Source organism: Phaenicophaeus curvirostris, chromosome 2 (genome assembly GCF_032191515.1).
Source record: "Phaenicophaeus curvirostris isolate KB17595 chromosome 2, BPBGC_Pcur_1.0, whole genome shotgun sequence".
In the NCBI taxonomy this organism is placed as follows: Eukaryota; Metazoa; Chordata; class Aves; order Cuculiformes; family Cuculidae; genus Phaenicophaeus; species Phaenicophaeus curvirostris.
In genome coordinates, this window is record NC_091393.1 from 58,986,933 (window position 1) to 59,000,141 (window position 13,209).

Here is a 13,209-nt window from a genome sequence, read left to right on the forward strand (position 1 = left end):
TCTAAGAGAGTCATTCTAGTATTGGAACCAGATTAGCTGCTATTTTACAGACTATGTGAAAAATGTGGAGCTGATTGTGCTTGTAGTCCTCTACAAGTTTTTGTCCTGTTGGGTGCTGTAATACCATGTTATCAGGTTGTCTTCTGTGCTTGAAGCTGTTTCAGTCCAGCTTGTGACCAACAGCAAAGTGTGGGATATCTGTAGAGTCTTGGAAGACGGCTAACTCTAGGCTAGAGAAACAAAGCAGATGGGCCCAAGAAAGGAGCTGATGGCAGCTGGACTCAGCTGAGGAAAACACTTCAGAGGTGACAGAGAGAAGCATTTGGATACTGTGCAATTATATGGGGGCCCAGGCTTATCAGTTTTTAGAACAATTACTCATTGAGAAATAAGGATAAAAGGAAGGAGCAGAATACAAAGCAGGCTACACCGGACCAGTCAACTGGGAATGAACACTATTTCCTTTACAAGAGCTGAGGGTTCACCAGCCCAGCTGAAGTGCATTTACACCAATGCACGCAGCATGGGCAACAAGCAGGAGGAATTGGAAGTTATTGTAGGGCAAGGAGATTATGATGTAGTTGCCATCATGGAAATGTGGTGAGATGGCTCATATAACTGGAGTGCAGCTATGGTGGGGTATAGACTCTTCAGGTGGGACAGGAAGGGTAGGAGAGGAGGCGGGGTAGCCCTCTATGTTAGAGAGTGCTTTGATACCCTTGAGCTTGATTATGTTAGAGAGTGTTAGATCGCCTGGGACAAAGCGATCATGAGATGGTAGAATTCTCAGTCCTAGGTGAGATGAGGAAGGGGATTAGCAGAACAGTCACATTAAACTTCCAGAGGGTAGACTTTGGACTGTTCAGAAGGCTGGTTGACAAAGTCCCATGGGAGACAGTCCTTAAGGGCAAGGAAGCCCACGAGGGCTGGGAGCTCCTCAAAAAGGAAATCCTAGCAGCTCAGGAGAAAGCCATCGCCATGTTCCACAAAAGGAGCTGTTGGGGAAGAAAAAACCCAGCTTGGTTGAGCAGGGAGGTCTTGAGGGACATCAAAAAGAACAGGAATGTCTATGAACTTTGGAAGGAGGGACAGGCATCTTGGGTGGACTATACAGTGGAAGTGAGATCGTGCAGAGTAAAAATCAGGAGGGCTAAAGCCCAACTAGAGCTCAGTGCTCTTAATTTATCTTAGGTTTTGCTTTAGATTCAGTTTTTCAGGAGCTGGCATGGAAAGCAAATTAACTTTTCCATGGACCATTTAAAAATACAGAGGTGGAGGGAACCACCCTGTGACTAAAGGAGAAGACATCTATTACTGCAATTTTTCCTGAGACGGGTCAGTAGGTGACTTAAAACCTTCTGCGCTTCTCCACCAGACTGAATGTAGCAGCCTGGGCTCCAAACCAGGTCCAGGGTTTTAACTGATACATAGCAACACCGAGAGTGACAGCAGTGCTACAACTGAGCAGAGTCACTCAGGATTTTTCAAAATAAATCGTGATGATCCTCCCTTCAGACATCTCCTGTTGTTCTTACCAGGGGTCTCTGGCTCTGCCCCATCACAGGAGGGTATGGTGCAATATTCCCACCGGGCAGTTATGTTGGTGGTGTAACACCACGGCAACTTCTCACCACCGGGATTTCTACAGTAGTTTTCCTCTAGGCTCCTGAAACAGAAAATCTGGCTAAGAAAAGCCTCTCATGGAAACTTAGTAAAGGTTATGAACAACAGGGGAATGTACCTTGCTGCCTAGTTTACTGCTGTATTTGCTGTTTGGTTACTGCTGTCGTTTACCGATGCCATTTACTAGATGAATTATAGCAATGTACTGTTGTTTTGGATATGCTAAACCTGACATCTGCTAGATTGATGAATGAAACAAGAGCCTGCATTTCATGTAGGACTTTGAGGCCAAGAGCAGCACAGCAGAAACATAGAGTGGAAGGATCTAGCCGCGAGCAAATATCATAATTCTAACTTTCCTATTTCTCATTGCGTCACTGAAGCAACAATACAGTAAACCAATGAATTGGAGAGGGAAAAAGTCAGTCAAGCAGAGCTTGAAAGTCAGAAGAGGAGACAGTAGTGTCCATGAACAGAGAAGTGGATATAAAGAAATGTGGGAAAACTTTGAAAAGATGGAATCCAGCAGGTGACAAAAGCTGGTGTAACCAAAGTTCTTTGCAACTTAGTTGAAGAAAAATGAGATAAGTCTATACCTTGGTACTTCTCATGAACACGGAATAATGGAGAGGTTTCACTTACTTGCAGGGATAGTTTTCAGGAGTGCGAGCATGTCTGTGAGGAGATTGAGAACTCCAGTGCTGACAGGTATTTCCCGATTCAGTAATAGATATTGTGCCTCGATAGTCTTCTCCTCTTCCTGACAGACACTGACGGCCTGGTGCAGAAGGCGGCGAGGGTGTTGCTATTGCAGAAAAATTAACATTTTAAAAACCAAAACAACAAGTACTTTGAGTTTTATAATTAAGCAGGCTTTTCAGCGGTCTTCGCAGGTAAGGCTTAAAGACCAAAGTATTTGGAAAGTCCAAAAGGTTGAGAAAATACCTGAAAATATCTTTTTTTCCTTCCCCTTTAACATATTCACAAAGAGTCAGATTGCCAGAAGAGCACTTGCATCTGCCCTTTTACAGAATCCAGGATACAACACAGCCAAGCACTAGCAGCCTCATCAGCACAAAGCTGGAGAGTGAGCAAGTGGTAATATTGTGAAGAAAACTGGGGTGAAAGTGGCTGGCCCATCCATGACAGGTACAGGTATATGTGCAGATATAAAAGAGGCATATTCTACCTAGTGAAAGCCAGAGACAGCAAGGATGAGGTCTGGTGAGGAGCCTCAAGGAAAAGTGCTGTGGCAAGGACATGCCTCTGGGGGAAAGGAAATTGAAAAGGTGGAGAATTTAATGAGAAGAATAAAACAAGAGCCAGAAGATTTTCAGGAAGAGTCAAACTGTTTCACATCAAAAGAGGACTATCAGAAGAAACATCACAACTGCTGAATGCCTGGTCATGGAAAAACACATCAAGGAATGGAGATGTGTTCCAGGCAAAACCATTAGAAATGCCAGTGACTGTAATGTGTGGCCTCAAACGAGCTATCAGAAGTTCATTTCAAGGTTCATTATTTTTTCCCTTGGTATGAAAGTCAAGTCTTTTCTTCTTTCTTTTATCTTTGGGGCCTCTTCTATTTGTTCTAGCTCCTTACATCACCCTGAATGGAAGCTATCTAGATTTCTTTGTGTCTAGAAGTCAGACTCACTGCAACGAGGAACATCACAATATTCCCAGCGTGTAGTTGGGCTGGTAGTGAAACACCAGGGCCGAGGTTCACCATCAGGATTACGGCAATAATTCATCCTCAAGTCCTTCTCTGGAAAACTGAACAGCAATCATAAATTAAAAAAAATGTTGCTAGTGACTGAAACAATTATCCTGCCTGGGACAGAGTGGTCTTCAGGCCACTTCTGATGATAAACAAACCTTCACAGAGTTTGACTCACCTATCTGGGTGGTATCCATGAGAGTGAGGTTTCTGGGAGGCCCAGCTCTGGCACTCAAGCCCAGACACTGTTGTTGCAATTGTTCCACGGTAGTTTTCTCCACTGCAGTGCATGCACTCTACTGTAAGAACAGGATAGAATGAGGACAGACAAGAGAGACAGACATTCCTTGAGGAACTGCTCCATAAATACTTGTATCAGGTGAAACTCAAGAGCCTGACCAGCGCTCAGGGCTGAAGGAAAGTCTTTTTTTTGGGTCAAAGTGAAAGCTTATTTTTCTTGGTAAGGTGACTTCAACTAGCTGATTACATTCACAGTATTCCATTAAAAAAAAGCAAACAAACCAACATTAGGGACTATAGATTTTAAAAGAGTTAAATTTAAACTACTAAGCTGTAAGTGAAAATCTATGCTGTCATGTTTTCTTGATTTTTGTACTATTTTTTTGTACTATTTTTGATTCTATTCTAGGAATATGAGCTGTGAATACACCCATATATTATTATCTATGGAAGAAACAAGACTTTATATAGCTGATTTGGGAGTATTTTATTATATTCCTTGTTAGTGTTGAAAACAGCTTTGGAAAGTTTTAGTTTGAACTAAACTCAAGTATGGAACTAATATTTGATTAAAAATAAAGCTATCAGAAGAACTTCACATTCTTCAGCACACCTTCCAATAAGTTCAAGAAATTGACATAAGTATCCTGACCTTCACACTCTGGGATGTTACAGTAGTCAAATCTGGTAGCAGGATCTGTTGTGTAACACCAGGGTCCCTTTACATCCCCATCAGGATTTCTGCAGTAGTTTTCCTCCAGTCCCGCATTGGGATATTTTTCAGGTGTGTAACTGAAATGGAATTGAAATGGGATTAGAGAATAAGCAAAATGTCCCAGCTGTTCAGATGAAGACTCTAAAAATGAAATCTTTATCTGAGGATCATTTTGTAGATGCTGTTCATTAGAAGTTCCCCAGTTGCTACTGTGTGCCTTTGCTAAAGAGTTAGAGGTGCCATAGCTAAAGGCCTCAGGAAATGTGGTGCCTCAAAGGCCAGTCGTATCTTTAATACTTGCATTTACTCCAGCTGCTCAGTTTCCAGCAATGTATGCTCTGCTGAGGTTCATTTTATCATGCAGAGGAAAATCTCCTCTGGGGCATGTGCCCCGGGAGATGCAACGAGAATATATTTGCTGAAATGGGAGAGTTCTCTGTAACCTGAACACTAGCCATCTCAATATGAGTTTACTAAATAAACCCAGGGTGTTTTCCTTTAAATACAAGAAATACTGCTCTGTTAATTTCCTGTGGATTCACTGATAAAATGATGTACTTTTACCTCATCTGCCAAATGATGTATCTTTGTTTCTACCACATTATACGTTTAGCCAAAAGAAGTTCTTGCCCTGAGGAGATTAGTGGAACATTCTTATTTCGGCAAAGCCAGTGTTTCCTTATTGAGCATTTTACTCATTTGAGAATAACAAAACTTAAAAACAACTGGCAAGTTTGACAATGTCCCTCTTGATCATGTAGCTGTCATTTCACATCTATGAGTTACAACTCTGATTAGAGAATTATTTTATTCTAGTGTAGAAAATTATAAGGAGTCTTTATAAGGAGATTTTGAACACCAAAGAAATTGCTTATGAAACTAGTTAGCAGATAGAAATCCTTAGCAAAATTTCAGAAAAACATGCATGTATACTAAAAGGCCTTACTTGGGTTTATGAGGGGCAGTATCAGACCACTTCTGGCATGGCACACCTTTTTGGGTTTTAGCTTCTGTTCCTCTGTAGTCTGCCCCTATTCCCTCCTTGCATTCTAGAAGATAAACTGAAATGAAATATGCTTAATTAATCTGTATCATGAGATGTCCATTGTATTTTAGCATATACAAAATCGATTTTCATGCTAATAAATTTAAATAGTTGGTTATGTTTTTACTTTCTTATACTATCCAAACTAGACAGCTCACATTGCAAAAACCTACTAGTTACCTGATGTCTAAGTTGAATTAATTAGCATTGAAAAATTCATATAAAAGCCAAAAAACTTCCAAACGAGAATTCCAGAGAAATAAGTGTAACACAACCTGTTCCTTTGGGAATATACTACATATTTAAATAATAAAATAGGCTTTTAACATTTAAATATGCACTAGAAAAAAAACCCCAAACAGCCTGTTTTCACTGCCTTCTATGATGTTACTATAATTACTCACAGTAATTAAAGTCAAACTTTGAAAGAGAATTCACCTGAATTCTGCTGAAGAAGATAACAAGACAGAATCACTGTGCATACACATAGACAGCATTTTACCAGCTTAGGTAAGCAAAATTGTTTAAGTTCCTATAAATGCAGGTGACGTTATTTCATTAAAATTCACTATGTCATGAATGAGACTGTTAAAACAATGAATCTCTGCTGTGCAAGATAGAATGAATGGTCGGTTGTGGGTGCATATTATATATGTCTTTTTATTCTCAGATTCTGGAACTTCACTGTACCTTCATGAAAACTGGAAAAGGACGAGTGAAAGAATTAGCAGTGAAATCCTGTCTTTTTGTCAGTCAAGAGGAATTTTAATGCTGAATGAGCCTGGGGTTTGTACTCGTAGCCTTGAAAATATTAAATATTTTAAAATTATTTATTGTTAAATTAAATGAGAACTGAAAGCTCAATGTTGTCATATTTTTCCCAGGAGGAGGGAGCAACCCTAACCTCATTGCAGCCTTTAAGATTATTCTCAGAGGACTGAACAATCACCTTTCCCAGCAAAGAGCTTGTGACTGGCAGGGGAGAGCAGGCTTTCAAAGATTGGCTCTGGCAAGGCATGGCTGAAGAAACTCAGACCTTGGGATGTTCTGTAAGAGCCTCTATATCTGCAGTTTAGGGACAGTCACATGTCGTATGGCTTAGAAAACTAAGCAGGAAACTCATTTAATTATTCTCTATGCACAGGGCATATTTCATCAGACAACTCCTCCTTTCTATCTGCAATGAGGCAATCTGTCTTCTAGGTCATGACCTGGTTTGTATCAATGTTTTAAGTAGTGTCCAAATCAGATATTTGTGGAGATCCAGTTTTGCATCAACTTTTTTCAGCATCAGAGTTATACCAAACATGACGTACAAGCAGAAGATTAACATAAGTCTGGAGAAGTAGTATCATTTTAGAGAGCTATGTCTTGTCAAAAGCAAAAAGAGCTAATATTTGATTCTGAAATAAGCTCCAGCTCTCCTGTGGGCCAAAAGGTAGTTTAGACCTGGATTTATAGTTGTATCTTTAGGCACATTTTTATTTCAATGTATACATATATATAGGAAAGTCTACTCTAAAAACTTAGTTGGAAGTCATTTGCATTCCTCAAGCACTTTTGCAATAAATTAACGTTAAAAACCCCAATAAGTGAACATTGAATCAGTCAAGTGCTGACTCTTTTTGTTTGCATAAACTTTTGACCATTTATATAACCTTTAGGTTTTTTTCTGTCTGAGGACAAATAACTAACTTTGATCCCCAAACTCAACCCATGTCCTTTTGGTTAACTATTTACAAACAGATGTGTGCATAACAATTCCCAAATGCTAGCTTTAATTCTTATTACTTTTTCTATAAGCTAGAGAAGATTAGCTTTCTCTTTTATAGCACATACCATAGAAAAAAAAATTTAAAACTGAATTTTACACCACTTGTCTTCCTTATCTTTGAATGCAAATATAATGAGCAGTTAGGTGTCATCAAGTAATTGCTTTAATTGGAAAAAATAATGTTACTTTTAAGGAACAGTATTGCAAAAGAATCTGGACATATTAAGCTCCTTGAAGTATCAGGATAGCAACAGCTGCTGGAGACAGCAATGTGATTTGCCCAAGTATAAGCTACATTTTCCTTTCTGTTCTGTGGCAATGGATTTAATTGATGTTATCATTATAATGGACACATAATTATTTGAATGGACACTTACACAATAGGCTGTGTTTTTCGTGTTCACGATACCTAGTCCATAATTTTTTCCTGTAGATAGATGTGCCGCTTCTTTGACATTTTGATTGTGTAAAACTACAGTTTTTCACTCCTTTACTGGTAGGCTTCTGTTCTTCAAGAAAGTAAGATCCATGCCTATGACCTCAAAAGGCTTATAAGGATGTCACGACAATTCCTCACTGAATATTGCAGAACTCACATCCAGGTTCTAACCTCAGTGGATGCAAAGGATGTCTCAAAACCAAGCCAGAATCACAATCTAGATCCACATCACAGTATGGAAGTAAAATCAGTATGGATTATTTACATGTAAATTATTTGTTCAGTCTTTAAAATTTGTTACTTGCCAATTGATCTATTCAGTTTTCCTTCTACAAGAGGAATTGTAGAATTACTTAGCTTTACTTAGCCATGATTCAGGAAAATTCCCGCCAGGCTCTGGCTATAGTAAAAATACCTTATGTTCAAAACATTACGTTACTTATCAGTCACATACAGAAAAAAAGGCAGATGGCTGGAGGCTTCAGAAAAGGACTGTCAGTGGTCTTTGGTCCAAACCCCAGTAAAATTCATGGCCAGCTTCTGAGCTGGATGAAGCCAGTCAGAGCTCTGTCCAGACAATATCTGTAAGAGTGAAGGCTCCACAGCCTCTCTGGCCAGTGTGATTCAGTGCTTACCCACCTGCCCTGTGAAAAATGGTTTTTCCTTATATCTACAATATCTGAACAAAATCTCATTCAGATGCTCAGTGGCAATCCAGCTGAAGCTATTGAACTGTTTCATAAAATCTTCTTGCCGGTGTTATACACACAGCATTATCTTATCCTACAAGTCTTTGCAGGTCAACAGAGGAATAAGGATGTAGTTTTCTGGAGGTCATCTATATTTACAGTGCAGTTGTTTTGATTCTTGACTCTTGGTTAGAAACTGCTCTATTGAAACGACTCCATGAAGGAGTGCAGCAGCTGAGAGTCTGGTTCCTTTTTCCTCTGCACGCCCCTTTCTTTGTTAAAGGAGACTAACCTCTTGGTAGATACTATAGTTTCCAGTTTCTGACTATTCTCAAAGACATTAATGTTTTTGGAAAAGCTACCAATGAGCAAATGGTTAAAGACAATGTCCAAGAGGTCATTTAACATTGAGCAGTAGTAATTCAATTCAAAGTTTAACGCATTATCTTACTTGTCTGACTGATCAGAAAGGAGTTATTTTCTCCCTTGTGTATTACTAAAGTCAGACAGCAACACAATGAAACTTATGTTACTTCAAAATTAAAGCACATTCCTTTTTCCCTCTTCACAGAAAGAGTTCAGTCTTGATTTTATTATTCAAAAATAGTCTTCAACCCCAGTCCTTTGCCTGCATCTGGCATAAGGTGATAGATTTTTAAAAGAGATGATAAAAAATCATATTGCTGCCATTTCTAGAAGACAGACTTCCTATTTTCAAAAAGAATAGGAGGTCAAACTCACTTGAGCCACATAACCCTCATCTATGACAAAATAAACATAAAACCCCCCACATATAAAAAGGTAGAAATAAAACATGTAAAAAGTAGAATTAGAAAATACTTTTTGTCAATTAATTATATTAGAAATATATCTATTAGGATGAAATTTTCACCAAGTTCATATACTGAAGAGTATAAACATAATATAACAATATATATATGTATATACTACAAAAATAGATAATTTTTATTTGAAACATAGTTAACACTTTAAGACTTTTGACAATATACACAACTAAAAGAATGTTAATTTCAGCCCCATCCAAGTAAACTGTGAATTTTTTTTAGTGATAAAAAAAGAAATTATTTGGTAACTTCCACTGGTTTTCCAGTGGGCAAAGGTCTGTCTCAAAATCCATTGTAGCTCTTCCTAGTACTCTCAGTGGAGACAGAGAAGATGCAACCACGGGTTATTGGCTGGTTTAAAGGGAGAGGAGTTAAAGGACTCTTAAGAATCTCCATTGCTCCCAACACCTTCTGCCTTCCCTGAGGAACACTTGTCATTTCTGCCGTGTGAACCCTAGGATTTAGGTGTCAGGAAAGATGTTGGGGTACTAATCTGGGGGAAAAATATGGAACCACTGCTATACGAGCTATGTGGCAAAAAGTGTTAGGTAAGGGTTGACCTACCCACTCCGTCTGATCCAATGATGGCTTAGCCGCCATTTACAACAGGGTTATGTGAGTCCCACTGGAAAGTATATCTCAGTGAAATAATATATGAGAGACATAGACATAGACGTACTTCTTTTTTCATAAAGAACTGCATTCAGTCTTCTGAATATCACTGCTGTTTTGGTGCTCTCAGCCAATGTTAAACACTGTTGGTCTTTACTGGTGAATAAGAAGGCCCTGTTGAAATTAAGAAGAGAGAGCAACGTAAGGAACAATAACCAAATGTGTGCATTATTTTTCTAAACAACTTTTCTGGTATTCAGTTATAATTTTAGCAAGAACTGCACTTCAATGATATTTTAGACTGAGTAATGTTTCTCAAATCACTGTGTATCACAGCTCCCATTTTCAGCAGTGACTAATTCCTACGTCTTCATACCACACCTAGGTTGAAAGGGTGTTATGTAAACAAATTTTCACGAGGGATAAAAAAGAAGGATTATAATGTGTCATAGTCAAGAGTACATGCCAAAAAATGATATATATGCACAAGGGACTTTGACATTATTTCAAAAAAGTTAGTCGTAAGTCAAGAAGCAAGATATTCTACAGTATTCAGCAGTTACCAAGGAACAGGTAAAACACAACATGCCAGGACCTTAAATTACCTTGTGATAACTGTTCTGAGTCGTTGTATGTGAAGCAATGTATGCACTTTGGAAAACAGCCATTTGTCTTTTCAGCAAGTACCTACTCTATAGGTCTGCAGAACTGGAGCAGATGATGAAAGGGATCACCTCAACAGTCACTGCTGGCAATGGTGTCTATGCACTGTCTAGGGAGTGCTGGTTGCCTTGGTCAAAACAACATGGAGGGCTGCTCCCTCTAATCCAGGCCCAGCCCTCAGCAATGTTAAATTTACAGGTAGGGATGTAATGAATGAGCATGGTCGAACACACTGTAAGGTGATATAACAAGTCTGAATCTGAACTCATTGGTCTGAAGCACCGATGTAATGGTGCTGCAGTGCTGACGTGGTGTTAAAGCTCTGCCTAGCAGTCACCTTTCTTCACACAGAATTTTCCCTGCCAGGCAGCATCTATTTACTGATTTTAATAGATCTCACGCAATTGATTAAGGAGGCAATGACAAGACAACGCTGATGTTATTCCAGTGACTGCTGATGGTAGGCTCAGATCTGAGGCAGAGGCAAAGGAATGATATTGCATCTGAATATGCCTCCAAAGTGAACAATAATCCTCTGCAAACTGTAAACACTTAATCTGAATATATAGACCTGCCTCTCTTGCCTTCCTCCCTACTGAGACAAGTGCTGCTGAAGCTCTGTCCTCTCTGTGTGGTTTTCAGAGAGGGGAGCAGGATCAAAGGGAATGTGTGGTATTTCACACAGCCAGTCAGCAAATCCATCATTCTTATGGGTTACACCTCTTTAAAAAACATCTCACAGTCCCTTCTGATTTTTTTTTCTGATTGAAAAGTCATCACCAGGGTATCCTTGCCTTGAACAAAAGCCTGATGGAGAACGTAATGCTGGAAGAGCCCTGCACTTGGTCAGCTGAGTTCAAAAACCTCCCTGCCTTATATGTGAGGACAGCCTACCACCTCATTACTCCAGTTGCCTGCTGCTGAAGCTCAGCAGGCTCTGCCACTTTGGTACATAAGGCTCAGAATCCTTAGGCTAAAAGCAATAGGCTTCCTAAGGCAGGAGCCTGAGCAAAGGTACCAGTGGTACAGACTGGTCAATATCTTTCACGTTTTCTTGCCCCTTGGGCCTGGTTAAATGCAGGTGCAAAGAGAAGGCTTAACTGGAAGTAGGGTATAGGATCATCGACTCTTAGGTCTCTGTCTCTTTTGCAAAATAAATGTGTCATTTAAGTCCAAATTCCAGTAAAATTCAGAATAATGGATGTATCAGCAAGACAATAGGTAATACAATGAATATAAGCAATGCTATTATTGCTGTCCTAAATTTCCCAGCAAGTAATTATGACTCTTTATTGCAAAACAAATGTTAAGAGTTTTGATAAAACCATGCCAAGTTGGTTTTCAGTGTGCCAACCTGCGCATCAAGATATTACAATGTTTTCCAATAAAAAATCAACATAATTTCTCTGTTTCTGCTGTCTTCACCCATATGTCCCAGACATTCTGTTTCTATATATCTTTTGTTTTTTCCAGCAAACCTCAGAAATACATGCTCCTAAGGAATCCCTCAAAAGTTCAGACTGCTGATAAACGAGGCAAACTGCTTCATCATCTGCAATGAAAGATATATTTGGGAATCAGTGGAAATTACCTGCAAGGAAATTTACTTTCAGTTTCACATTGTTCTGCACATTCTTCTTCAGTATTTGTCTTATAAATTTGCTTCTTTGGGTTGAGCAGCCAAGCTCCCTCTGTTCTCACATAGCTGTCTAGTATACTTCCTTGCACTAAAAGGAAAAAAAAGAGAAAGGGTTGAATGCTAATACGATTTATTTCAAAATTATATGTTAAATTCTTTGTTATCTAGTTGAGTAACACCATGATTTAATTGCTGGGATAATTGGATTAATGGTAACAAAATATGGGTAAATCTCACCTTCCTAGAATGGTAAAGGATAGTGTCACTGAAAGCCAAGGTAAGTCAGGACAGAGAAATGGCTTGAACAGTGCTTTTTGTATCACTGTGAAGGTATAACAAGGAGCACATTCCTGCGTTATAAAGTGATGGGAGCAGAGTCGACAACACAAGAAGTGAAAAAAAAGAGGTGTTTCGGAAAGAAATTACTGGTCGCCCATACTTTGTAGGAAGTGGAGAAATGGGACTCAGGAAGTATGTGAAACGATGATTGTCCATTACTGATACTGACCCACATGGAATAACTTCAGTTTTATCAGCCACCCCATAAATGCCTCTTTTCGCAAGCTCCTTGTTCTTGCAAGAAACAAGCTATCCTCAATAACTGGGGCTATCAGCTGTGCTCATGTTTGGTTTATCATTTTTCTAATAACTCTGTATTGAACTAAATTATTAAGTAAGTTAGCAGATGTTGCTGTCCATTGCAGTGAATTATCACAAATAATAGATAATGGTAGAAAAATTCACTTAACAACCCCTAAGACACAGCTGCACATGAAATATATAAGATGTTAAAAAGTAAAGATATGTTTGGTGGTAAACTCAAAAAATGTTGAAGTACATTCCTTCTTATAAAGGACTTTGCTGTTTAGTATTTTCTTTTTCTCTGTTACAGCTGTGCATGCTCTGAGTGTTTACCACACCTGTTTATCTGAGTGCTCCTAGAACTATGACTTTCATGACTTCCAGCTGCAGGTTCCTGCTGTTGCATGAGTCCTGTTATTTTTACAGTTTCTTTACCAGAGGAGAATATGACTCTAAATACGCAGCTGGCTCATGGCCTTTGCAACACATCTCGGTCCTTCGCTGTGTCCTGTTTTGTGCCTCCCAGTACAGCTGTATCTCTTCACCTGAGTGCTAGCTCAGCCTGCAGTTGAGTGTTTTTGGTAAGATAATTTCCCACCTACAGCATGGAACTGATAAAACAG

The 13,209-nt window shown here is 39.1% G+C and overlaps 1 protein-coding gene across 1 annotated transcript in view; it reads right to left on the bottom strand.

Annotated features, from left to right (window-relative positions):
- LOC138717357 (apolipoprotein(a)-like) overlaps positions 1-13,209 on the bottom strand; it is a 122,352-nt gene that overhangs the window by 41,638 nt on the left and 67,505 nt on the right. The window contains exons 26-33 of the mRNA XM_069850873.1: positions 11,957-12,092; positions 9,770-9,876; positions 5,245-5,359; positions 4,236-4,375; positions 3,522-3,642; positions 3,281-3,399; positions 2,266-2,428; positions 1,536-1,666 (exon numbers count right to left, since the gene is read on the bottom strand). Of these exons, the coding sequence (XP_069706974.1) occupies positions 1,536-1,666; positions 2,266-2,428; positions 3,281-3,399; positions 3,522-3,642; positions 4,236-4,375; positions 5,245-5,359; positions 9,770-9,876; positions 11,957-12,092 (1,032 nt within the window). The remainder of the gene's footprint in view (positions 1-1,535; positions 1,667-2,265; positions 2,429-3,280; positions 3,400-3,521; positions 3,643-4,235; positions 4,376-5,244; positions 5,360-9,769; positions 9,877-11,956; positions 12,093-13,209) is intronic.